At 35.8% G+C, this 27,457-nt stretch overlaps 1 protein-coding gene across 4 annotated transcripts in view; it reads right to left on the reverse strand.

The window, feature by feature from the left end:
* Window positions 1-27,457, reverse strand: part of SPATA7 (spermatogenesis associated 7) — a 62,270-nt gene that overhangs the window by 33,955 nt on the left and 858 nt on the right. For 3 of the 4 annotated variants that reach the window (XM_053603224.1, XM_053603227.1, XM_053603225.1), the window contains exons 2-4: window positions 14,924-14,998; window positions 12,960-13,055; window positions 10,218-10,265 (exon numbers count right to left, since the gene is read on the reverse strand). In XM_053603224.1, the coding sequence (XP_053459199.1) occupies window positions 10,218-10,265; window positions 12,960-13,055; window positions 14,924-14,998 (219 nt within the window). The remainder of the gene's footprint in view (window positions 1-10,217; window positions 10,266-12,959; window positions 13,056-14,923; window positions 14,999-27,457) is intronic. The other variant, XM_053603226.1, reaches the window with a different exon arrangement.

Here is a 27,457-nt window from a genome sequence, read left to right on the forward strand (position 1 = left end):
AGTTGGCTTGTTCCACACCAGCTATATAGCTCTCCTTGCTGTTTTTTTTTTTTTTAAAACACCAATCATGATGCCTTTTCAAGGCTTTTATATTTGCTGTTTCCTCTGTCTGGACTGCTCTTTCCCCACATAGGCACCTGCTTTTCCCTTAAGTCTTTCAGGTTCATGTGCCAACTTCTCAGTGTGGTCTTCTCCTCCAAGGAACTCCCAATCTCTCTTATCCTGCTTCATTTATTTCCTTAACATATATCACCATCTGACATAGCCTATATTTATTTGTTTGTTTGCATTTGCTTATTGTTCTGTCTCCTACAATTACAATGTAAACTCTATAAAAGAAGGAATTTTTTTTTTGTTCACCTTTTTAGCTCCAGCCCTTAGAATAGTGTCTGGCACAAGTGAAGCAGATGCCCAATAAATATTTGCTAAATAAATCAGTGAATGAAGTCTGGCACTAAACAAAATATTATGCAAAATAACTTTTAAATCTGTGGATTTAGACTTTATGTTTCAAATTTGTTCTGCTTTTTAATAGAGAAATTATTAAAAGTACCACATAACAGCAACAAGCAACAAAATTTCCTTTACTCTCAATCCAGTTAAACAGCTATAGAGCAAATATGTGTACTTGGGTTTATCTGAGTCCAGAACTTGAACTCTCCATAAAAAGAACTACATATGCAACTTTCACCTCAAGAGGGTATTTTGTTCCCAAGTTTGTTTTGAGGTTATCTAACTTTGAGAATGAGAAAAAAATAAAGCAGTAGAGAAAAAGTAGTGTTAGCTTTTGTGAATACCCTGTTTCCCCGAAAATAAGACATCCTCCGAAAATAAGACCTACTTACAGGAAAGACAAGACGTCCCCTGAAAATAAGACCTAGCACATCTTGGGAGTACACCTTAAAATAAGACACTGTCTTATTTTTGGGGAAACAGGGTACTACTCCACTTTTGAAAATGGAAGCTAAGAACAGACTATTGTTAAGAGTTTGAATATAAGTATGCTTTGGCTTCTTTTTACCCTTTGGTATTTTAAAATTCAGATTACTCTCTGGCTTCATATTTTAAGACATATTATTGATCCAACAGAATTTTTTATTAGAGACAGGATCAAATGGGAGAAATACATTAATTTTTATTGCCCAAATGGCTAGTCAACTGCCACTTATTAAATATTTATCACACACATTTGATGTTATCGTTTAAATATACAAAATTCTTGTGTGAGTTTGATCTCATTTCAGAATTTCATATTATGTATTTATTCAGATTTCATATTAATACGTTTTAGTACTAAACTTCTGAGTTGCTGTGATTTTAAAATTCTTTTAGATACTCAGTAGGACTACTCTCTTACATTATTTTATTGATATTGCAATTATTTCTGGCTATTTTCTTATATTTATTTATTTAAGTTAATTTCAGAATATTTTGTTAAACAGTAAATGAACAACATTCATTTTTGGCATCTTAATAGAGTTCACTCTGAATTTAGAAATTACTTTAAAAATTATTTATCAATAAGTACATCCCTTTTTAATGAAACAGGTTCAGAAAGTATAAATAGATACTTTTAAAAGAAACTAAGTGTTCAAGGGTGCACCAGACTTTGAGTTTTTTTGTGATATAATTATCCTGTTTGAAAAGCATTGTTTAATGACCAAAAGCTGATTTCTCCCTCTAAACACATCCTCCATGTCTGAAATCTGCCAATAAATCTCAAGTGTGATTGTTGTAGTAATCTGAGAAATAGCAGATATAATGCCCCAGTGACTAAGATCAAAAAATAAAAATGAAAAACTCAAAAAAAAAAAGTATGTACCAATATAATACACCTATATTCTATTATATTTTAGTCTGTCTTAGAATAATATATGCCTTTTCTTTTGGTCATGTCTCATTGTTCTAGTTCTTAGTGTGTCTTACTTTTGGTTAACACATTCTTTTTTTTTTTTTTTTTTTTGTGGTTTTTGGCCGGGGCTGGGTTTGAACCCGATACCTCCGGCATATGGGACCGGCACCCTACTCCTTGAGCCACAGGCGCCGCCCGGTTAACACATTCTTTCCAGTCGTGACCAGCCACTCTATCTAAGATAAGTTTGTATGTTATCAGGTCACTACATAATTTTTTTTAGCTTTAAGGTAAATTGGCAAATAAAAATTATATATATATTTAGGATATATAACGACATTTTGATATACACATACATTGTGAAATGAACACATAATCAAGATAATTAACATATATATATCCATCACCTAACATAGTTACCATTTTCTTTTTTCCCTTTTTTTTGTGATGAGAACACTTAAAATCTACTCTCTTAGCAAATTTCAATTATACAATGCAGTACTATTAACTACAGTTAATGCTGTTAGACCTCCAGAACTTAGTCAACTTGCATAACTGAAACTGTGTACCCTTTGAACAAATCTTCCCATTTCCTTCTCCCCCAGCCACTAGCAACTTCCACTCTCTCTGTTTCTATGATGTTGATGATTTTAGATTCCACGTATAAGTGAGATCATGTGGTACTTGCCTTTCTGCATTTGGATTATTTGCTTAGCATAACATCTTCAAGTTCATCTATGTTACAAATGGCAGAAATGACAGCATTTCCTACTTTTTAAAGGCTAATATTCTCAAAACATATACAAGGGCTGCCCGAAAAGTATCCAGCCATAGTTAACACAATTTTTCATATTACATAGCTGATACTTTCTGGACAACCCTCGGGCATCTATACATGTGTCACACATCACATCCTTCCTTGCATCTGTCAATGGACATTTAAGTTGTCTGTATATCTTGGCTACTGTGAAAAATGCTTCAACGAATGTGGAATATAGATATCTCCTTGACATACCTGTTTTAATTTCCTTTGAATGTATACCTGGAAGTGGATTGCTGGATCATATGGTAGTTCTATTTTCAATTTTAGGGAAACCTCCCTACTGATTTGCCTAATGACTGTACTAATGTACATTTCTACAAACAGTATATAAGGGTTCCCTTTTCTCCATATCCTTCCCAACACTTGTTTTGTCTTTTTTTCTTCGTATAATAGCATCTCACTCTGTCACAAAGCTAGAATGCAGTGGCACGATCATTGCCCACCACAACCTTGAATTCATGGGCTCAAGAATTCCTCCTGCCTTAGCCTCCTTGAGTAGCTGGGACTATAGGTGTGTGTTACCACATTTGGCCAAATTTTGAATTTTTGGTAGAGATGGGGTCTATGTTGCCCAGCCTGGCTTTGAATTCCTGGCCTCAAGGGATCCTCCTGCCATGGCTTCCCAGACTGCTGGTATTATAAGCTACCACACTTTGCCTTGTCTCTTTAATAGAAGTCATTCTCACAGGTGTGAGGCGAGTACACTGTTTTATCAGTGGATGAGCACAAGCCTTATTAAACAACACATGAAGACCAAGGCTGATGAAAGGCTCGGCGCCTGTTTTATCCAAGTTTTCAGCAGAACGAACATTTTCTAGGGTGCAGGGAAGGCTAGAAGTGCCTAGGGCCTATAGGCTCTCCTGCATTATGACGGGAAAAGAAGAAGGCCACACTCCTCTCCATCTGGTGGCTCCTATAGGAAAAGCTCCTTTCCTCATTTTTTATCAGGTTTTTTTTTCAGACAGAGCCTCAAGCTGTCGCCCTGGGTAGAGTGCCATGGCATCACAGCTCACAGCAACCTCCAACTCCTGGGATCCAGAGATTCTCCTGCCTCTGCCTTCCAAGTAACTGGGACTACAGGTGCCCGCCACAATGCCTGACCATTTTTTTTTTTTGGTTGTAGCCATCGTTGTTGTTTGGCAGGCCCAGGCTGGATTTGAACCTGTGGTTGGTGCCTTAGCCACTTGAGCCTCAGGCGCTGAGCCTTTTATCACATTTTTTTTTTTTTTTGGCTACTGAACTGTATTTGTTACTTACATAGTTGGGATATTAACCTCTTATCTGATACATGGTTTGCAAGTACTGTCCTCCAATCCGTATCCTGCCTTGGCACTGACCGTTTCCTTTGCCGTGCAGCAGCTATTGAGTTTGATTCAGTCGCACTTGTCTTTTGTTGCTTTTGTTCTTGCCTTATTCAAACCCTTAAGAGAAAAAGCTTTCAGTTTTTTCTCATTAAGAATAATGTTACCAATGGGCTTTTCATATACAGCCTTCATTGTGTTGAGTTAAATACCTTTCATATATATTGTGTTGAAAGATTTTATTATGAATGGATGGTGAATTTTGTCAAGTGGTTTTTCCGCAGCTATTGAGATGATGATGTAATTTTTATCTTTCATTATGTTAGTATGGCACATCATTATAAATCTGCATATTTGAAACTACCTTTTCTACAGCAAACCCAAAGCCAATATCGTATTGCATAGAGTTAAATTAAAATAATTTCCACTAAGATCAGGAACCAGGCAAGGTTGCCCATTGTCTCCACTGCTCTTTAACATTGTAATGGAAGTTTTAGCCATTGCAATTAGGGAAGAAAAGGCGATCAAGGGTATCCATATAGGGTCAGAAGAGATTAAACTTTCACTCTTCACAGATGATATGATTATATATTTGGAAAACACCAGGGATTCTACTACAAAACTCTTAGAAGTGATCAAGGAATACAGCAGCATCTCAGGTTACAAAATCAACATTCATAAATCGGTAGCCTTTATATATACCAACAATAGTCAAGCTGAAAAAAAAGTCCAGGTCTCTATTCTGTTCACAGTAGTGCCAAAGACGATGAAATATTTGGGAGTTTATCTAACAAAGAACATGAAAGATCTCTATAAAGAGAACTATGAAGCTCTAAGAAAAGAAATAGCTGAAAATGTTAACAAATGGAAAAACATACCATGCTCATGGCTGGGAAGAATCAACATTGTTAAAATGTCCATACTACCCAAAGCAATATACAATTTTAATGCAATCCCTATTATAGCTCCACTGTTATACTTCATTTTATATGGAATCAGAAAAAACCTCAAATAGCCAAGACATTACTCAGAAATAAAAACAAAGCAGGAGGAATCAATGCTACCAGACCTCAGACTATACTATAAATCGATAGTGGTCAAACAGCATGGTATTGGCACAAAAACAGAGAGGTAGATGTATGGAGCAGCATAGAGAACCAAGAGATGAACCCAGCTACTTACCGTTATTTGATTTTTGACAAGCCAATTAAAAGGATTCAGTGGGGAAAAGATTCCCTATTTAACAAATGGTGCTGGGTGAACTGGCTGGCAACCTGTAGAAGACTGAAACTGGATCCACACTTTTCACCATTAACTAAGATAGGCTCTCACTGGATTAAAGATTTAAATCCAAGACATGAAACTATAAAAATACTAGAAGAAAGTGCAGGGAAATCTCTTGAAGAAATTGGCCTGTGTGAATATTTTATGAGGAGGACCCCCCCCCCAACACCCCGGGCAATTGAAGCAGCTTCAAAATTACACTACTGGGACCTGATTAAACTAAAAAGCTTCTGCACAGCCAAGAATACAGTAAGTAAAGCAAGCAAACAGCCCTCAGAATGGGAGAAGATATTTGCAGGTTATGTCTCCGACAAAGGTTTAATAACCAGAATCCACAGAGAACTCAAATATATTAGCAAGAAAAGAACAAGTGATCCCATCTCAGGCTGGGCAAGGAACTTCAGAGAAACTTCTCTGAAGAAGACAGGTGCACAGCCTACAGACATATGAAAAAATGCTCATCATCCTTAATCATCAGAGAAATGCAAATCAAAACTACTTTGAGATATCATCTAACTCCAGTAAGATTAGCCCATATCACAAAATCCCAAGACCAGAGATGTTGGCATGGATGTGGAGAAAAGGGAACACTTCTACACTGCTGACGGGAATGCAAACTAATACGTTCCTTTTGGAAAGATGTTTGGAGAACACTTAGAGATCTAAAAATAGACCTACCACTTGATCCTAAAATTCTTCTACTAGGTATATACCCAGAAGACCAAAAATCACATTATAACAAAGATATTTGTACCAGAATGTTTATTGCAGCCTAATTCATAATTGCTAAGTCATGGAAGAAGCCCAAATGCCCACCGACCCACGAATGGATTAATAAATTGTGGTATATGTACACCATGGAATAATATGCAGCCTTAAAGAAAGATGGAGACTTCACCTCTTTCATGTTTACATGGATGGAGCTGGAACATATTCTTCTTAGTAAAGTATCTCAAGAATGGAAGAAAAAGTATCCAATGTACTCAGCCCTGCTATGAAACTAATTTATAGCTCTCATAATGAAAGCTATAACCCAATTATAACCTAAGAATATAGGGAAAGGGGAAAGGGAGCGGAAAGGAAGAGGGAGGATGGGCGGAGGGAGGGTAATTGGTGGGACCACATCTACGGTGCATCTTACAAGGGTACATGTAAAACTTACTAAATGTAGAATATAAATGTCTAACACAATAACTAAAAAAATACCAGGAAGGCTATGTTAACCAGTGTGATGAAAATATGTCAAATGGTATATAAAACCAGTGTATGGTATTCCATGATTGCATTAATGTACACAGCTATGATTTAATGAAAAATAAATTAAAAAAAAAAAGAAACTATCTTTACATTGTAGGGGTAATCCCACTTGGTCATTGTGACTGAGCACTTTAATATGCAGTTGAATTAGTTTGCTGGTATTTTATTGAAGATTTTTGTGCCTATGTTCATCAGGGATATTGGCTTATAGTTGTCTTTTCTTGTGGTGTCTTTGGCTTTGGTATCAGATTGTGCTGACCTTATAAATGATTTTGGAAGTATTCCCTCTTCTGTTTTTAGAAGAGTTTAAGAAGGTCTGGGATTAATCAATTCTTCCTTGAATATTTGGAATTCAAACAGGTTAATTCAAATTAACCTGTGAAGTCATCTGGTCCTGAGCTTTTTTTAGTTGAGGGGTGTCTGATTATTGATTGAATCTCCTTATTTGTTCTTGGCCTATTCATGCTATTTCTTCTTGATTCAGTTTTCTTTTTTATTTAATTTTGGAATATTATAGATGTATAAACATTTTGGTTACATACATTATTTTTGCATCAATTGGATCAAAGTTATAAGTGTGTCCATTTTATTCAGTTTTCACAGGTTGTATGCTTCTAAAATTTCACCTATTTCTTCTACATTTGTTCAAAATAGTATCTATGATCCTTTTTATTTCTGAGGCACCTATTGTAACATCTTTTTCACTTCTGTTTTTGAGAACTCTTTTATGCTTAGTCTAGCTAAGGATTTGTCAGTTTTGTTTATCTTTTCAGAAAACCAATGAGGCTTATACTTATTCTTTTTCTAGTTCCTTGATTGTGTTCAGTTAGGTTGAGATTTTTAAAAAAAATTTTTTTAAGACAGGGTTTCACTCTGTCATTCAGGCTGGATTGCAGTGGCACAATTGTACCTCACTACAGCCCTCAACTCTTGGCCTCCAGTGATCCTCTCACTTCAGCCTCCTGAAAGATCAGCTGATCTTCATTTTTAATGTGTTTATTACTACAAAATTCCTTCTTAGTACTGATTTTGCTGCATTCTGTAAGTTGGGTCATGTAGTGTATTTTCATTTGTCTCAAGATATTTATAAAGTTCCATTTGAATTTCCTCTTGACTCAATGGTTGTTTGAGAATGTGTTGTTTATCTTCTATGTATTTATGAATTGTCCATTTTCTTACCATTATTAATTTCTAATTTTATTCCACCTTGATTGAAAAAGATACTTGAAATGATTTCAATTTTCTTAAATATGTTAAGACTAGTTTTGTGGTCCAATATGTGCTTTATCCTGAAAAATGTCCCATGTGCACCTGAGTCAAACACATGTTCTTCTGTTGGATGAAAGTTATATATATATATATATATATATATATATATACACACACACACATATAAAGTTTATTTGTTCTATTGTGCTGTTCAAGACAGCTGTTTCTTTATTGATTTTCTCTCTGGATGTTCTGTTCATTATTGAAAGTGGAATATTAAAGTCTCCTGTTATTGTATTAATATCTATTTCTTCAGATCTGTCAATACTTGCTTGACATATTTAGACTCTCTGATGTTGGGTGTATACATAATTGTTACATATTCCTGTTGAATTAACCTTTATTATTAGATAATGGCCATCAACCTTAGAAATCATTTTGATTTAACATCTATTTTGCCTGATACAAGTATACCTACTCTTGATTTCTTTTGGTTACTATGTGTATGGAATATCTTTTTCCATTCCTTCACTTTTAGTATGTATGTCCTTAAATCTAAAATGATCCTCTTGCAGACAGTGTATCACTGCACCTTTTTGTACTCCATTGAGTCACTCTATGGATTTTTGGTGGGAAGTTTAATCTATCTACATTTAATGCAATTTTTTTTTTTTTTTTTGCAGTTTTTGGCCAGGGCTGGGTTTGAACCTGCCACCTCGAGCATATGGGGCTGGCGCCCTACTCTTTTGAGCCAACAGGCGCCACCCATTTAATGCAGTTAGTAATAAGTGAGGATTTATATTCCCATTTTATTAATTGTTTTGCAATTGCTTTGTTTCTTGTCTTCCTTTTTGATGATATTTTGGTACTGATTTACTTTGGTTCATTTCTCTTTCTCTTTTATGTATCTATTAAATATATTTTCTTTGTGCTTACCTCAGGCTTGCATAAAACATATCTAGGAGTTGATAGCTATCTATTTTAAATTGATAACTTAACTTCAATTGCATATAAAACTATACTTTCATCCCCTCCTCCAATACTTTGCTTTCTTATTGTCAAAGATTATTTCTTTTTATATTGTATATCCATTAACATTTTTGTGGTTATAGTTATTTTTTGATATTTTTGTATCTTTTAACTTTCATATTAGGGTTAAAAGTAATTTATGCACCACCATTACAGTGTTACATTATTATGTATTTGTCTAGATATTTACCTTTACCAGTGAGATTTATGCTTTTGTGTTGCTGTCCAACAGGGTTTTATTTTAATTGGAAGAAGTCCCCTCAGCATTGGGATTTTAAATCCAAAAGTTTGGTTCAGTAAGAAGATTAGTACATACATTCAGGCTTTTTAAAAAAGAGATAATTTTATTTTATGTATCTTTCAGAAAATGCCAGCATGAAAATTTAGTAAAATATTCCTAATTAGAGTTGACACATAATCTAAGAGGATTATCTGATCTCATGACAATTGTTAAGACCATCTTAATTCAAATGATCCAGATATTTAAAACCTGTAAGTACTGAATCTGTTTTTAAGTGCTATAAAAAAGTTACAATTACTATAAAGCACAGAAATGAACCATCTGGACCTATCCTTAGAAATGATCTAATTTCATTTCACAAAAAGGGAAGGCACAAGGTAAAATGACTTGCTTATATAACTTGTGTGCAGTGACCAAACTGGTCTTTAAAATACATACTCAAAAGGCAACATGCTGATGGAGTGTATCAATGACATACTGCCTTTTGAGAAGGTATTTGACATATTGTTAGTAATTGTTGGGGAGGATGTAGAGAAATTAGAACCCTTGTGTAGTACTGTAAAATGGTGCAGCTACTATAGAAAACAGGATGATAATTCATAAAAAATTTAAAAATAAAATTCCTAGGTGATTCAGCAATTCCATTTCTGGGTATATAACCAAAATATTAAAAAGCAGAGTCTTTAAGAGACATTTGTATACTCACGTCCATAGCAGCATTATTCATAAAAGCCAAAAGGTGGATGCAACCCAACTGTCCATCAACTACTGAACACATAAATAAAATGTGCTATATACACACAATAGAACATTATTGGCCTTAAAAACAAAAGGAAATTCCAACACTTTATAACCTAAATGAACCTTGAGGACATTATGCTAAGTGAAATAATACGCCAGTCACAAAAGAACAAATACTGCATGATTCCACTTATGAGGTACCAAAAATAGTCAAATTCACAGAGACAGAAAGTGGAATGGTGAGATAGAAAGCAGAATGGTGGTTTCTAGGGCCTGGAAGAGGAGGGAATTATTGTATAATGAGTATGAGAATTTCAGTTTTGCAACATCAGATAGTTCTGGAGAAGGACAGTTTTGTACACAATGTAAATGTACTTAATGTCATTGAACTGAACACTGAGAAATGGTTAAGATGGTAAATTTTATGTGTATTTTACCCAAAATTTTTTAAAAAGGCAGGTATGTAAGAAAGTTACTTACATTTGATGCTAGCACTCATGCTTATTGGAACTGAGCAGTCTACTGCAGCTGAAAGAGGAAAATTGATTGTTAAATAATATTCTTAATATTTATAAATGCAATAAATACAAATGTGGAAATTAAGAAAAGTTCCAGAACTTGCAGTTCCTTATTTTGCTTTCTGTTATACTTCTAGAGATGAAAAATACAATATCCTTGATAAAAAAAAAATACACTGATTGGGTTTAATAACTCATTAGATACAACAGAAGAAAATGACAGTGAACTTGAAAACATACCAATATAAACTATTCAAAATATGACATTCTTAACATATTTGTCATTGTAGTTCTAAAACAATCCTGGGGGAGCAGGAGCAAAATTAAGGAGCAAAATTAAGGATAAAGACTTATACTACCTGATTTCAAGACTTGTTGTAATGCCCCAGTATTCAAGGTAGTGTGGTTTGGGCATAAAGATAGATATACAGATGAAAGAACCAAAGAGTTAAGTCAAGAAATAGACCCACAGATATAGTCAACTGCCTTTCAGAAAGTGCCATGGCAATCAAATAAAGAATTATTGCTTCAACAAACGTACTGGAAAATTTGGATATAAATAGGCAAAAAACCCCTCCAAATCTTATATCATGTCATATGCAAAAACCAGTTCAAAATAGATCACAAACATAAAGGTAAGAGCTAAAACTATAAAACTTCTAGAAGAAAATACATTAAGACAATTCTAGTGACCTAAGATTAGGAAAAGATTCTTTAAATAGGACATGAAAAAAACTATTAAAAAAATGAAAAACTAAACTTGATTTCACATGATTTTCACATCACGTTTTTCTTTTGAATTTTCAACCATCGAAAAATATAAACATCATATGAACAAAAAGTTAAAAACTTTAGCTCTTCAAATGAGAAAATAAAAATTTAAAAACACATTAGTAAAAACTGGTGAAATTTAAATAAGATTTATAGCTAATAATATTGCATCTATATTAACATTCTGGTTTTGATCACTATACTACGGTTTTTAAGATTTTAACATTAGGGGAAGCTAGATAAAGGGTGTTTACTATTTTTGAATTTTTCTGCAAATCTAAAATTATTTCAGAATAAAAATGATAAAAAGACCAATCATAGACTATGAAAATATATTTGCAAAACATATATTTGATATAGAATTTGTATTTAATATGCAAAAAAAGTTTCACAACTTAACACAAAGGAGACAAACAACCTGTTTTTAAAATTGGGCAATGTATTTGAAAAGGCATTTCACCAAAGGAAATAAACAGTTGGCAAATAATTAAAAAAGTTGTTCACCATCATTAGATATCAGGGAAATGCAAACCCAAACTACTACTACTACTGCAACATATCCACTAGAATGGCTAACAAAGGACTATAAATACCAACGGTTGGTGAGAATGTGAAGTAATGAAAATGCAAAATGGGATAGTGCTCTGGAAGACAGTTTCTTACAAAGTTAAACATACACTTAGCATATTGTACAGTTCCATTCCTAGAAAATAAATTTACCCAAGTGAAATGGAAACACGTGTTCAAAGATTGTATGTGAATGTTTATAGCAGCTTTATTCTTAATAGGGAAAACTGAGTTAAAACAATCCAAATGTCCACCAATTGGTGAACTGATAAACAAATTGTGGTAGATTCATTAAGTGGAATGCTCTTAAACAATAAAAAAGAAAAAATATTGATACACATAACAACATGGATTAGTTTCAAAGGCATTATGCTAATTGAAGAAGCCACACTCAAAAGGATACATACTGAATGATTCTATTTATACTGAAGTATAGAAAAGGCAAAAGTATAGTGAGAGGGAGCAAATCCGTGGTTGCCAGGGATTTGGGGAGATGGGACTGATTGCAAAGAACTAGGGGGAACTTTATTGGGTGATGGAAATGTTGTCTATCAGGGGTCAGCAAACCTCTTCTACCAAATGCTAAATACTAAATGCCTCAGGCTTTGCAGGGTGATAGTCTGTTACAACTAGTCAACTCCGCATTTTAGTGCAAAAGCTGTGTTTTAAAATGTAAAAGATTGAACGTGATTAAGTTTGTTTATGGAACAAACAAACTTGAATTGAATTGAACAATTCAATTTAATTTGAATTTCATGATATTCACATGTCACAAAATACTATTTTTTTGATTTTTTGCTACCATTTGAAAATATAAACTCCAGTCTTAATTTATGAGCTATACAAAAATAGGTGGCAGGAGAATTCGTCCTGCAAAATATAGTTAGCTAACCCACGTTTTATAGCATGAGGGTGGTAGTGGTTATACAAATGGATCCATATTTCAAAATACTTAACTGTACAATTATAATTAATGCATTATATAAATATAGCTGATAAAAAGAAAACAATTAAATAGAAAAGTATTAGCTCTTATCTTTTTTGTACAGCCTTAGTAGAATTGGAAACAAAAAAAGATAAACTTTTATTATATTAAGAATATCTACCCAACAAAGTAATATTATGGATAACACAGACGAAATGAAATAACTTATGCATTACATAGATTTCAAATATAGTTAACAAAAATCACATGCTGGATTTATTGTGTATATACATAGAGTTAATAGTTACAATTTCACAATCCTTTTAAAACACAAATCCTTTTCTACATAATGTATTCATTTTTGTTACAGATGTATGCTAGTGAGAAGTGAAGTTGCAGGTTTAATTTGGGCACGGAAAGTTCACATTTGCACATTTTTACCTTTGGCTGAAAGGATTTTATTATAGTGAACAGCCATGTGATTCTTGACCAGCTGGAGAGTGCTTAGTCTGAGAGAAGAGGAGTCAGTGCAAAAAGCTAAAAATTAAAACATATTTAATCATTATATATTTAAAATTAATATAAAAATCATCATGAGATAAACAAGTTACTGATTATCAAGCTCATTCTCATAAAATGTCTGAAATTCAATCACAGAGGATACTGACATTATAACATTGTGATACTGAATATGGCCTAGCCTTAATCTTGCAATGATATTTGCCAATGAACTATTATTGATCACTTGGGTTCAACAGTAAGTTGAACAGTAAGTTTTATAAGCCTGAGAGTTTAAGGAAGAGATTCTAGAATATTATCTATTATTACATTTACAGAACTATTTCCTTTTGACAGCTTCTAATCTTATAAGTAGGAATGTTTAGCCTGTTGCTTAATTATAAAATAATGTTACCATTGCTAATACTTAAACAATCCGTGGAGTTTGGGAGATTAAATGAATCCCAAACCACAAAACCCTGTATACAAAGATTCTATTCTGAGAGGGAAATTTCTAAATTAAACCTGAAAACAAGACCTACAAATCAGTTTACTGCAGTCTTTAGGAAGTAGTAGGACTATCTTAAGACGAGTATAATCACATAGAAATTCCATAACATCAAACTCCTTGGCCCTCATCCAAATTGTATAAACAAAATCTTAGAAACAGTTAAGCACTTATATACAAGTATAAAATGCAAATGCAGGTGTAATTTTTTAAAACTATTTTGAGACTATATACATGTAGTTAAAAAAAAAAACCCAACAGCTAAAATAGCACATAGAGATTAAAAATAAGTAACTTTTCTACACTGACCGTTACTTAGTCTCTCCTCCCAGAAATATGTTACTTTTTTACTCATCCTTATAGGAAAACTCTATGCATATTTTAAGCATATACAATAATTATTGTAAGGGTAACATTGCATGCATTTTTTACCTGTATAACTTATCTAGTCATTATTATTATCATTTAATGGAGTGGAAACTGAGACACATGAGTTAGGCCTTCAAGGTCACACTGCTGATAAAGGATGCAGTTTAGATGTTAACCAAGGTAACCTCATACTTACACCTACTATCCCTATACCATTTCTATACATACCTTTGTTTTTTAAAAAAAAGTTAGCAATCTTTACATATTATTTTTCTTCCTGCTTTTCTATATATGTGTATTTTAAACCATCTCAAGTTTTTATTTAAAAATTGCTTTTTTATGATTCTGGATATATCTATACACACATATATGTGTATCACATTCTAATACAAAGAAATAAGTGAGATAACAGAAAACTTGATCCTTCTTTCACATTTGGAGGTAACAGTTATCAAGGATTTTTCATGTAAATAAGGAAAAAAGGTATTTGATTATTTTGCCTAAAAAACCAGAGTCATGTTTTTAATCTATAATTATAAAAATTTATTTTGAAACGTATTAAAATTTTACCTTAAAGGCTTTAAAATATCAAAACATCACAGGACCTAGAAATCCGGTCGGATAAAGAACCCTGTAAGTGTTTTGCTCCTGATATACAATGCATTATTCAAGTGCTCTTTTTCACTGCACGGTTTTTCTTTTTCAGTGCCGTGCTTTTAGCATCTTCAAATCACTATTTTGACAAGGCAGGAGTGCCTTAAACCAGGGAAATACCCTGGCATAAGTAGAGCTGGACAGCAGTTGTTGGAGGGAATAGGAGGCAGCCAAGACCACGTCCAGGGCACAAGAATAGTTTGAAATCATAGACTCCAAAGTTCTCTAATTTCAAGAATTCTTATAACATTTAATTGTAATTAATAATATGAAGTTCTAGTATTCATTAAAATTTTTTTCATCATCTCATACAATTTTCATGTAAAGGAAACATCTAGTCTTTTAACAGAGCTATCATTTTAAGTATCTCACTTACCATTACTTTTGGTGCTCAAGTGTCCTTTAAATAGGCAGGGAGGACCATATCTGGGAAGGACAGAGGTTGCTCTGACTTTAACAAAAAAAAACAAAAAAAAAACACAAATCAGAACAAAATGAAATACAACTTTTACGCTATAACAGTACTAAATATTTTAAAAATGTTTCTCTTTTAACTACCAAGTTGTCTAAATTTTATTCACTCATATTACTAGCCACCAATGATATACCAAAAATTCTTCAGTCATAAAAAAAGTCCTCTTTTAAGAAAATAAGTTATTTTCAACTGTACCTGAGACTTTTATGTATTTATTTTCTGGCGATAGTATTTTGCTTTATCACCCAGGTTGGAATATAGTGGTACAATCAGACCTCACTGTAACCTCAAACTCCTCCTGCTTCAGCCTCCCACGCTGCTAGAACTACAGGCACGTACCACCACACCCACTTAATTATTTTATTCTTTTGTAGAGATGGGGTCTCACTATGGTGCCCAGGCTGGTCTCCAATGCCTGGCCTCAAGAGATCCTCCCACCTTGGCCTCCCAAAGAGCTGGGATTATAGGCATGAGATATTGCACTAGGCAGAGACTTTCATTTCACTGTATAAAATGATAAATACATCAATTATGTACTCTACTGACCTACTAGATTTTTAACTATTTGGAGATATAATACAGCTAAGATTTTAAGTTAATTACATGCTAGTCTGTCCTTAAAAATAATTTTAAGACAGAAATCCTCTCACAAAGTAATTGAGTGTATTATAAATTATATCATGTTACAATGTATAAAATATATATATGTAAAATCAGAATTTGATGATTGAAAGATGTCTTAAGATTCATCTAGTCTAGCCCACTTACCCCTTGGCTTGGATCCTATCCTGATCTTCCAAACTATACTGGCTACTGGAAAATCATTTATAGACCTCATCACAAAATAAATCCTCTCTCAACACTTGACTGGTTTTTAATGGTAATCTCCAAAATAGGAAAGCTGAGTTATAGCACTATATATTATTTAGTGTGCAAAACATGAATATTATAACCCCAAGATGGAGATGTTTTTGGAGTACGTAATGGCTAGTTTGCTATGAGGTAAACTATGAAGCTATAAGGATACACACAAAGTCTAATAGAAATATAGATAACTGCTCCATGCGGTGACTCACACCTGTAATCCTAGCACTCTGGGAGGCTGAGGCGGGTGGACTGCCTGAGCAAGAGTGAGAGCCCTGTCTCTAAAAATAGCTGGGCGTTGTGGTGGGTGCCTGTAGTCCCAGCCCATACAAGAGACTGAGGCAAGAGAATTGCTTGAGCCCAAGAGTTTGAGGTTGCTGTGAGTTATGATGCCACGCACTCTACTGAGGGTGAGAAGGTGAGATTCTGTCTCAAGAAAAGGAAAAGAAAAGAAAAGAAATTTAAATAACTAAAAACAGAAAAAGAGGTATGGAGTTAGGAGAACTAAAATCTAGGACCAGAGAAGAAAATTTGCTAGAATAGGCTAAAATGGAAAAACAATTTGTGATCAGAATATCCAAGAAGCTCCTTACACATCACAGGTCAGAGAGCAGGAGGGAAAAAACACTAACTTATTTAGGACAATACAAGTCATGGTGATAACTTTTGAGTTGGGGGATAAAGACAGTCATGAAATTAACATAGTCTCTATCAGGAAAGAAGAAAAGGTGAGAACTGAACTAAGAAAATATACTAGCGAACTCTACAGTGAGCTATGATCAAGAAAACCTTATTTCTCTAGACATAAAATGTTTTGCTTGTCTATAATTCACGTCTCTTTATCTAGAAATAGTACCTTGACTTTCCCTTGGGAAATGTCACCCAATCTACACTTAGCCCAGGTGGTTCAATAAAGCTGATTCCATTGTCAGGGTTGGGCATAGAACCCTAATCTGGCCAGCTGTGTTGACCGAATCTGCAATGAATATGTGACCCAAGTCCAGCCATGAGATAAAATCTTGGGATTTTTGCTGAACTATTAGGACAGACACTATCATTTCCCTGGGCTGCTAAACCCAGTGTAGGATCTCAGCAAGCCTGGTAATGCTGGTGGCTATCTTACACCATATATAAGGCAGTCCAGGAGTTGTAAACATCTGACATCACATGGAAGCTATTACAGGTAATAGGTAAATGTACCTGTTCCAAATTACATACACCTTCAAGTTAAGAATCAACCTATAGAACCTATCCCATTCATAACCTGCCAACTGCATGTAAGGGGAACCTGTCTGAGAATGAAGCCTCATGGAGTAAAGTAGAACCAAGAAAGAAAGAGATTCCTGTAACATTGTTTGAAGCTCTATCATTCCTAGGCTTTTCTTTACATGAGCCCCCCAAATCCCATTTTAGCTTGAACCAGTGTGAGTTGGATTTCTTTATATGTAAACAAAATGCTAATTCTTGAAGACTAACTGTGCCAAGCACAATTCTAAGCACCTTGCAGATACAAATTCATTTAATCTTTAAAATAACACTATGAAATAAGAACTATCATTCTCCCCACCTGATAGATGAGGGGAACTAAAGCACAAAGAGGTTCAACATATAATTTGCTCAAGATTACACAACTACAATATGACAGATTTGGGATCTGAACCCAGGCAGTCTGGTTCTTCAGTCTTAAACATTATAATATAATTACTCAGTACTTAAACCATGTTTGAAGCTACATATCGTATGACAGAGAAGAAGAAGATATCTCAACTGTATGTCGTTCTAAATATGCATGTTTCAAAGGGGGATTAAAGATGTCAGCTGAGGAACAGCTTCGCTGAAACTGGGCATGGTGAGTCTGGGGAGATAAGACTCCAGGCATCTCTGACTGGTGGGATCTGCCTATAATCATCCCTTTGGGGATACAGGGAGTCAGCAAGGGACTTCTGGACCCCAAGAGGAGGACAAAAAAAGTGGAAAACTGGCAAGTGGTTCGTGTGTTCGATCGACCTAATCCCGCCGGCAACCATAAGTACAAGCAGCAGTGAGACTGCAAACTGGAAAGGCCTTACCTGTGAACTGTTTCGGTGTTTTTGGACTTGGCACTCAGTTGAACTGCCTTGGGGTGAGCTTGAGCAGGAGTGCGGAGAACTTTGGGCACTGTCTAGGGCCCCAGACTGAGCCACTGAGCTGGGCCACAGGGAGCTATTGTAGAGAACTGCCCTGGAAAGCTCCGCCCTCAGGGTCCCAGAGCAAGGATCTGGCAGAACCTAGTAACCTAGTGACTGAGCAGCCTAAAGACGGGGACTGAGCTGCCTTACAGCCTTAACCCTTAGGCGCAGAGTGAGACGGTTTGGGCACACTGGAGCCTCGGGCTATTGCCCTGGGTAGAGTGCCATGGTGTCACAGCTCATAGCAACCTCAAACATCTGGGCCTGGCACCGCCCGGACCTCCATAAGAGCTGCACCACGAACCCTGAACCGTGACCCGCACCCACTGGGCCTCTGCTTGCCCTGACCAGGAACTATGGGAGCCGTGCAACCCTGCATCTTCCCTCCTGTGTCCTCCAGGCCTCCACACTGGCCCGCTTGTCTGGCCAGGGATACTGGTAGCCACGTGCCTTCTGGAGCCCTCTCTGCCTCTGCGTAGAGCCCTTCTCCTGGCCAGAGACTGCTGAAGCCTTGGGTTCTCTGTGCCAAAGTCACTGGGTGCCAGGCACTACTAGAACCATGCGCACCACCTCCAATCCTGTTGCTGGATCCGGGTGTGTCACACGCCAGAGCGCCAGAGCTGCTTCCACAACCAGAACTCCCTAGCTGGGGCAGCCCCAGAGGAACTACACAGGGTCACTCCCTACAAAGATCCAGCAACAATAGAGTGATCCCGCTGGGGTCTAATCTTGGAGAGACACCTCCCCAACTCTGAGGATGGCCAGAGGCAATGGTAAAAAACAATCATGAGGTGAAATCAACAGAAAAACTCTGGCAATATGAATAATCAGAGTAGATCAACTTCCCCAAGGATTAATGGGGCAGACACAGCACAAGATCCCAAGCACAAACAAATAGCTGAGATGTCAGAAATCGAATTCAGAATCTGGATAGCAAATAAGATGGAATTAGAACTCCAAGCAGTAACCCAAAAGATATCTCAAGAATTCAACAAATTCAAAGACCAAATGACCAAAGATTTTGACACATTAAAACAAGAAGTTGCAGCCCTCAAAGATCTGAGAAACACAGTAGAATCCCTCAGTAACAGAATGGAGCAAGCAGAAGAAAGGATTTCTGACATTGAAGGCAAAGCTTTCAAACGCTCCCAAACTCTCAAAGAGGAAGAGAAATGGAGGGCAAAAACAGATCACACTCTCAGAGAGCTCTGGGATAATTCAAAGAAAACCAATATTCGTCTAATAGGGATCCCCGAAAGCGACAAAGTGGCTTCACAAGGCACATAGTCTCTTCTCCATGACATTATGAAGGAGAACTTTCCAGACGTGCCAAGAGATTCTGAAATTCAGATAGCACACAGTTTCAGAACTCTACCATGACTCAACCGAAATAAGACATCCCCCAGACACGTCATAATCAATTTCACTAAAGTTAATATGAAGGAGAAAATTCTGAAAGCTGCCAGACGAAAGAAAGAAAGAAAATCATTACCTACAAGGGGAAGAATATTAGAATAACTACAGATCTCTCTGCTGACCTTTCAAGCTAGAAGAGGATGGTCATTGACTTTTAATTTCCTAAAACAAAATAACTTTCAACCCAGGATCCTATACCCAGCTAAACTGAGATTCATTTATGATGGAGACATTAAATACTTCAATGACATTCACATGTTGAAGAAATTTGCCATAACTAAACCAGCTCTCCAGGATACTCTCAGACCTATCCTCCATAAAGACCAGCGTAATCCTCCACCACAAAAGTAAACCCACCCAGAAAATTTTGATCAAATTCCAACTTCCACAGTCGCAAAAGGATTAAAAATGTCCACCAGACCCTTGAAAGGCTTACCAATATTCTCAATTAATGTGAATGGTTTAAACTGTCCTCTAAAGAGGCACAGGTTGGCTGTCTGGATACAAAAACTCAAGCCAGATATCTGTTGCATACAAGAATAAAACCTTACATTAAAAGACAAATATAGACTCAAGGTGAAGAGATGGTCATCTATATTCCAGGCAAATGGAAAGCAGAAAAAAGCAGGTGTTGCAATCCTGTTCACAGACACAATTGGCTTTAAACCAACCAAAATAATTAAGTATAAGGATGGACACTTCATATTTGTTAAAGGTAATACTCAATATGATGAGATCTCAATTATTAATATTTATGCACCCAACCAGAATGCACCTCAATTTATAAGAGAAACTCTAATAGACACGAGCAACTCTATTTCCTCCACTTCCATAGTAGTTGGAGATTTTAACACCCCTTTAGCAGTGCTGGATAGACCCTCCAAAAAGAAGCTAAGCAAAGAAATTTTAGATTTAAACTCAACCATTCAACATCTGGATTTAACAGACATCTACAGAGTATTTCATCCCAACAAAACTGAATACACATTCTTCTTATCAGCCCATGGAACATACTCCAAAATCAACCACATCCTAGGCCACAAATCTAACCTCAGCAAATTTTAAAAAATAGAAATTATTCCTTGCATGTTCTCAGACCATCCTGGAATAAAAGTCGAACTCAATAACAACAGGAACCTGCATACCCATACAAAAACATGGAAGCTAAACAACCTTATGCTGAAGGAGAGATGGGTTATAGATGAGATTAAAAAGGAAATCACCATATTTTTGGAACAAAACAACAATCAAGACATGAATTACCAGAACCTCTGGGATACTGCAAAGGCAGTCCGAAGAGGGAAATTTATAGCACTGCAAGCCTTCCTCAAGAAAATGGAAAGAGAGGAAGTTAATAACTTAATGGGACATCTCAAGCAACTGGAGAAGGAAGAACACTCCAACCTCAAACCCAGTGGAAGAAAAGAAATAACCAAAATCAGAGCAGAACTAAATGAAATTGAAAACAAAAGAATTATACATAGATCAATAAATCCAAATATTGGTTTTTTGAAAAGATCAATAAAATAGATAAACCTTTGGCCAACCTAACTAGGAAAAAAAAGAGTAAAATCTCTAATTTCATTAATCGGAAATGTTAATGATGAAATAACAACAGACCCCTCAGAAATTCAAAACATCCTTAACGAATACTACAAGAAACTGTACTCTCAGAAATATGAAAATCTGAAAGAAATCGACCAATACCTGGAAGTACGCCACCTACCAAGACTTAGCCAGAATGAAGTGGAAATGTTGAACAGGCCTATATGAAGTTCTGAAATAGCATCAACTATAGAAAATCTCACTAAAAAGAAAAGCCCAGGACCAGATGGCTTTATGTCAGAATTCTACCAAACCTTTAAAGAGCTAGTACCTATATTACTAAACCACTTCCAAAATATAGAAAAAGAAGGAATACTACCCAACACATTCTACGAAGCAAACATCACCTTGATCCAAGAAGAAAGGAAAGACCCAAAAAGAAAAGAAAATTATAGACCAATATCACTAATGAATATTGATGCTAAAATACTCAATAAGATCCTAACAAACAGAATCCAACAGCATATCATAAAAATTATACACCATGAGCAAGTGGGATTTATCCCAGGGTCTTAAGGCTGGTTCAATATATGTAAATCTATAAATGTAATTCAGCACATAAACAAACTAAAAAGTAAGGACCATATGATTCTTTCAATCGATGCAGAAAAAGCTTTCGATAATATCCAGCATCCCTTCATGATCAGAACACTTAAGAAAATTGGTATAGAAGGGACATTTCTTAAACTAATAGAGGCCATCTACAGCAAACCCACAGCCAATATCGTATTGAATGGAGTTAAATTGAAATCATTTCCACTTTGGTCAGGAACCAGGCAAGGTTGCCCATTGTCTCCATTGCTCTTTAACATTGTAATGGAAGTTTTAGCCATTGCAATTAGGGAAGAAAAGGCGATCAAGGGTATCCACATAGGGTCAGAAGAGATCAAACTTTCACTCTTCGCAGATGATAGGATCGTGTATCTGGAAAACACTAGGGATTCTACTACAAAACTTTTAGAAGTGATCAAGGAATACATCAATCTCTCAGGCTACAAAATCAAAACCCATAAATCTGTAGCCTTTATATATACCAACAATAACCAAGCCGAAAAAAACAGTCAAGGACTCTATTCCTTTCACAGTAGTGCCAAAGAAGATGAAATATTTGGGAGTATACCTAACAAAGGATGTGAAAGATCTCTACAAAGAGAACTATGAAACTTTAAGAAAAGAAATAGCTTAAGATGTTAACAGATGCTCATGGTTGGGAAGAATCAACATTGTTAAAATGTCCATACTACCCAAAGCAATATATAATTTTAATGCAATTCCTATTAAAGCTCCCTTGTCATATTTTGAAGATCTTGAAAAAATAATACTTTTTATATGAAATCAGAAAAAACCTCGAATAGCCAAAACATTACTCAGCCATAAAAACAAAGCAGGAGGAATCACGCTACCAGACCTGAGACTGTACTATAAATCCATAGTGATCAAAACAGCATGGTACTGGCACAAAAACAGAGAAGTAGATGTCTGGAACATAATAGAGAACCAAGAGATGAATCCAGCTACTTACTGTTATTTGATCTTTGACAAGCCAATTACAAACATTCAGTGGGTAAAAGATTCCCTATTTAACAAATGGTGCTGGGTGAACTGGCTGGCAACCTATAGAAGATTGAAACTGGACCCACACCTTTCACCATTAACTAAGATAGACTCTCACTGGATAAAAGATCTAAACTTAAGACATGAAACTATAAAAATATAAAAAAGAGAAGAAAATGCAGGGAAAACTCTTGAAGGAATCGGCCTGGGTGCATTATTTTATGAGGAAGACTCCCCAGGCAATTGAAGCAGTATAAAAAATACACTACTGGGACATGATCAAACTAAAAAGCTTCTGCACAGTCAAGAACATAGTAAGTAAAGCAAGCAGACAACCTTCAGAATGGGAGAAAATATTTGCAGGTTATACCTCCAATAAAGGTCTAATAACCAGAATCCACAGAGAACTCAAACGTATTAGCAAGAAAAGAACACGTGACCCCATCTTAGGGTGGGCAAGGGACTTGAAGAGAAACTTCTCCAAAGAAGACAGACGCACAATCTACAAACACATGAAAAAAAGCTCATCATCCTTAATCATCAGAGAAATACAAATCAAAACTACTTTGAGATATCACCTAACCCCAGTGAGAGTAGCCCACATCACAAAATCCCAAAACCAGACATGTTGGTGTGGATGTGGAGAAAAGGGCACACTTCTACACTGCTGGTGGGAATGCACACTAATATGTTCCTTCTGGAAGGATGTTTGGAGAATACTTAGAGACCTAAAAATAGACTTGCCATTCGATCCTATAATTCCTTTACTAGTTTTATACCCAGAAGACCAAAAATCACAATATAACAAAGACATCTGTACCAGAATGTTTATTGCAGCCCAATTCATAATTGCTAAGTCATGGAAGAAACCCAAGTGCCCATCGACCCACGAATGGACTAGCAAATTCTGGTACATGTATGCCATGGAATACTATGCAGCCTTAAAGAAAGATGGAGACTTTACTTCTTTCATGTTTACACGGATGGAGCTGGAACATATTCTTCTTAGCAAAGTATCTCAGGAATGGAATAAAAAGTATCCAATGTACTCAGCTCTACTATGAAGGCTATAACCCAACTGTAGCACAAGAATGGGGCGGCACCTGTGGCTCAGCGGGTAGGGCGCCGGCCCCATATGCCGAGGGTGGCGGGTTCAAGCCCAGCCCCGGCCAAACTGCAACAAAAAAATAGCCGGGCGTTGTGGCAGGCGCCTGTAGTCCCAGCTACTCGGGAGGCTGAGGCAAGAGAATCGCGTAAGCCCAGGAGTTAGAGGTTGCTGTGAGCCGGGTGACGCCACGGCACTCTACCAAGGGCGGTACAGTGAGACTCTGTCTCTACAAAAAAAAAAAAAAAAAAGACTATGGGGAAAGGGCCAAGGAAGGGGAAGGGAGGGGGTAGGTCATGGTGGAGGGAGGGTAATGGGTGGGGCCACACCTACTGCTTATCTTAGAATGGGTACAGGCGAAACTTACTAAAGGCAGAATACAAATGTCTACATATAGTAACTAAGAAAATGCCATAAAGGCTACGTTGAACAGTTTGATGAGAATATTTCACATTGTATATGAAACCAGCACATTGTACCCCTTGATTGCACTAATGTACACAGCTATGATTTAACAATAAAAAAATAAATATGCATGTTTCACTATAAATCACTGTAAAGTCACTTGTATATGAGACAAATTTGAGACAATGAAGACAGAATGAAAGAAAGGCTAGAACCTAGTGATACCACCTTGAATAAAACCAATCCTCCCACTCCCCAATGTGAACAAAGGTATTTAAGATTTGCCACCAGGTACCAATCCAGGTTCTCTTTAGCATGAGATGGTGATAACAAAAATGGAACTTCCATATACCCTGATGCCTGTGTTCCCTTGTGTTTCTTCAAATGTATACCAAGGCATACACTCATTAGTGTCTAACTAATTCCTGTACATAAATAGTGTACAAATAGTGTCTATTCCTGTACATAAATATCATATTTAAAATGACAGAATTGAAGGGAGAAATAGAAAATGTAATTTAACTCAGCCATTTCACAGGCAGTTTCTTGTTCCTGCTTTGTTTCCTGTACTCAGGTCACACTTTTCTGCTTGCGTGATTCACCATTTTTTGTTGAAAAGTGAACATTTTAGGTAATATATTGTAGTAAGTCTAGACACAGAATCCTCTCTTGAGCTTGTTTTCATTGTTGTTTGCTTATTTGTTTAGTGACTTTGCTAAATTATTTAATCAATTACATTTCCTGAGCTTGTTTTCATTGTTGTTTGCTTATTTGTTTAGTGACTTTGCTAAATTATTTAATCAATTACATTTCCTGAGGAATGCGAAGGCTCTGATGTCACTACTCATCAGTGAAGCTTTGGGCATGAGCAGTGACATCTTATCCTTAAAGTCTGAGCCCAAGTCTTTGGAAGGAGATTTCCCTTTCAAAGGGAAAGCTTTAGGGTACCATACAGAGTCTTCTCATATCTGATAGTTACTCTTTTATGATAGCTTGATAATTCTTTAAACTTGCCTTGTATAAATCACTGTATGATTTTTATCTTTCGATTAGACCCAGAATGAATGCTCCAATGAGTCAAGGAAAAGTAGCCTCAAACCAAACATAAGGAAAAAGAACATTATCCTCTAATGATTAGGACTACAATCCTGTCCAAGAGATTGAAGGTCTTAGTAGGGTAGTGAATTCATCAGTATATAAGAGAAGCCAAGTTTCCTACATAATTTCATTTTTCTAAGATATCCAGAAGAAAATCCACTGAGGAAAGGTAAAGCTGTTTCTTGTGTAAGGTTTTCCCAGGAATACTAGAGGTTTGGGAACCTAACTGCCATTTTTTTTTTTTTTTTGAGATAGATTTTATGTCGCCCTTGGTAGAGTGCCATGGCATCACAGCTCACAGCAACCTCAAACTCTTGGGCTTAAGCAAGTCTCTTGCCTCAGTCTCCCAAGTAGTTGGGACTACAGGCACAGGTGCCTGCCACAATGCCCTGCTAGTTTTCTGTTGATTTTTTCATTGTTCTTTAGCTGGCCTGGGCCAACCCCAGTGTATGTGGCTGGTGCCCGTTTAACCGCTGAGCTACCAGCACGGAGCCTTAAGTACCATTTCTAATTGTCTCTATGGGACCAAAAGATTTAAAACAATTATTTTCCAAGCTACTTTCAGTTATGTATACTAATAAGTTGTCTTCTCTCCAAAGGTCATTAATAGAGTGGATGACATTTGATAGTCTCAATCTTCTCCTTCCCCCAAGAGAAGTTGGAAACACCACCTTACAGATTATCTAGTCCAAGCCTTCATTTTACAAATTATCATACTAAAACCCAGGGAGGTAAAGTGACTTGAAGATTATTACCTAGTTAGTTAATACCCTGTTTCCCCGAAAATAAGACAGTGTCTTATTTTAAGGTGTGCTCCCAAAGATGCGCTAGGTCTTATTTTCAGGGGACGTCTTATCTTTCCTGTAAGCAGGTCTTATTTTTGGAGGATGTCTTATTTTAGGGGAAACAGGGTAGCAAACAAGACAGTATTTTTCAGGGGGCTGCTCTTTCTAATACACCACCATTCAGAAAGTGCCTTACAAAATAAAGTTTAAAATGGGATTAGAGTAAGAAAATGACAAAAGTTAATATTTTTGTTTTAATATTTAATTAAATAACCAAACTAACCTCTTAATGAAATCAAAGAAATGTATTTTTAATTAAAATTATTTTAGCTTTGGCTAAAATTTATGATTTTTTTATTAATAATAATTTATGGTATTATGAGAACTAACCCCCAGATATTTGTCAACTATGACATTTATTTAAAGAACTTAAAATTGATAATATTTGATATTCTTATATATTACATATTAACAATATCCTTAAAGTGAAGCTTATTAAGTTATAAAAATATAAACCTTTTTACATTTGGCATAAACCTAATTTTTAAAATAACTCCATAAACAAATACTGAGAACTTACTAAGTCTATTATACTATAAATTTTACAAACATCTAGAGGGCCTCTAGCTAGGGGTCCTTAAACTTTTTAAACAGAGGACCAGTTCACTGTCCCTCAGACCATTGGAGGGTCGGACTATAGATTAAAAAAAAAAAAAACTATGAACAAATTCCTATGCACACTGCACATATCTTATTTTGAAGTAAAAAAAAACAAAACAGGAACAAATACAATCACACTGCCTCAAGTGGCCCGCGCCATAGCTTGAGGACTAGCCTCTTCCTCCTGGGATAGTAAGTAAATGCACTGACTTTGGGGTTTACCTTCCTCACCTGTTTTCAAAGCCTGTTCTGCCAATAACAGTGGCCTTAGTAAGTTGTTTATGATCTTTTGTTTCAGTTTATTTACTGCGAAATAAAGATAAAGATAATACCTATCTGTACATTAAATGAGATAATTTGTAAATAGTTCCTATTTACTAAGCAAGGGCATAATGTTAGTTTATGTGTAAAGGTTTTAAGAACATAAAAGCGTTTGGTTTGCTTCCTCTGAAACTTAGGTTGGTAAAGTGTCAGAACATATGGTTTGCTGATCAATGGATAATTATCTCCTACACTGATAGCACTTTTGATCAATAATTACATAATAAAAACGCTCATTCAAATTCAAAGCAAGACATACTTCAAGGAATCATTTAGCAGCCTGATTTAAAGATAACTCTTTTAAATAGATAAGAACACTGAATTGGGAGCGAGGGGAGTCTAAAGCTTGCCTTATAGCTTGCCTTATTTGGCTTGAGAAAAGAATGATACTTGCTCATACAGTACGAAGATAATATTATTGGGTTGATTGGTACAGGTATGAGGTTACACTGCT

Source organism: Nycticebus coucang, chromosome 9 (assembly GCF_027406575.1).
Source record: "Nycticebus coucang isolate mNycCou1 chromosome 9, mNycCou1.pri, whole genome shotgun sequence".
Classification (NCBI taxonomy): domain Eukaryota; kingdom Metazoa; phylum Chordata; class Mammalia; order Primates; family Lorisidae; genus Nycticebus; species Nycticebus coucang.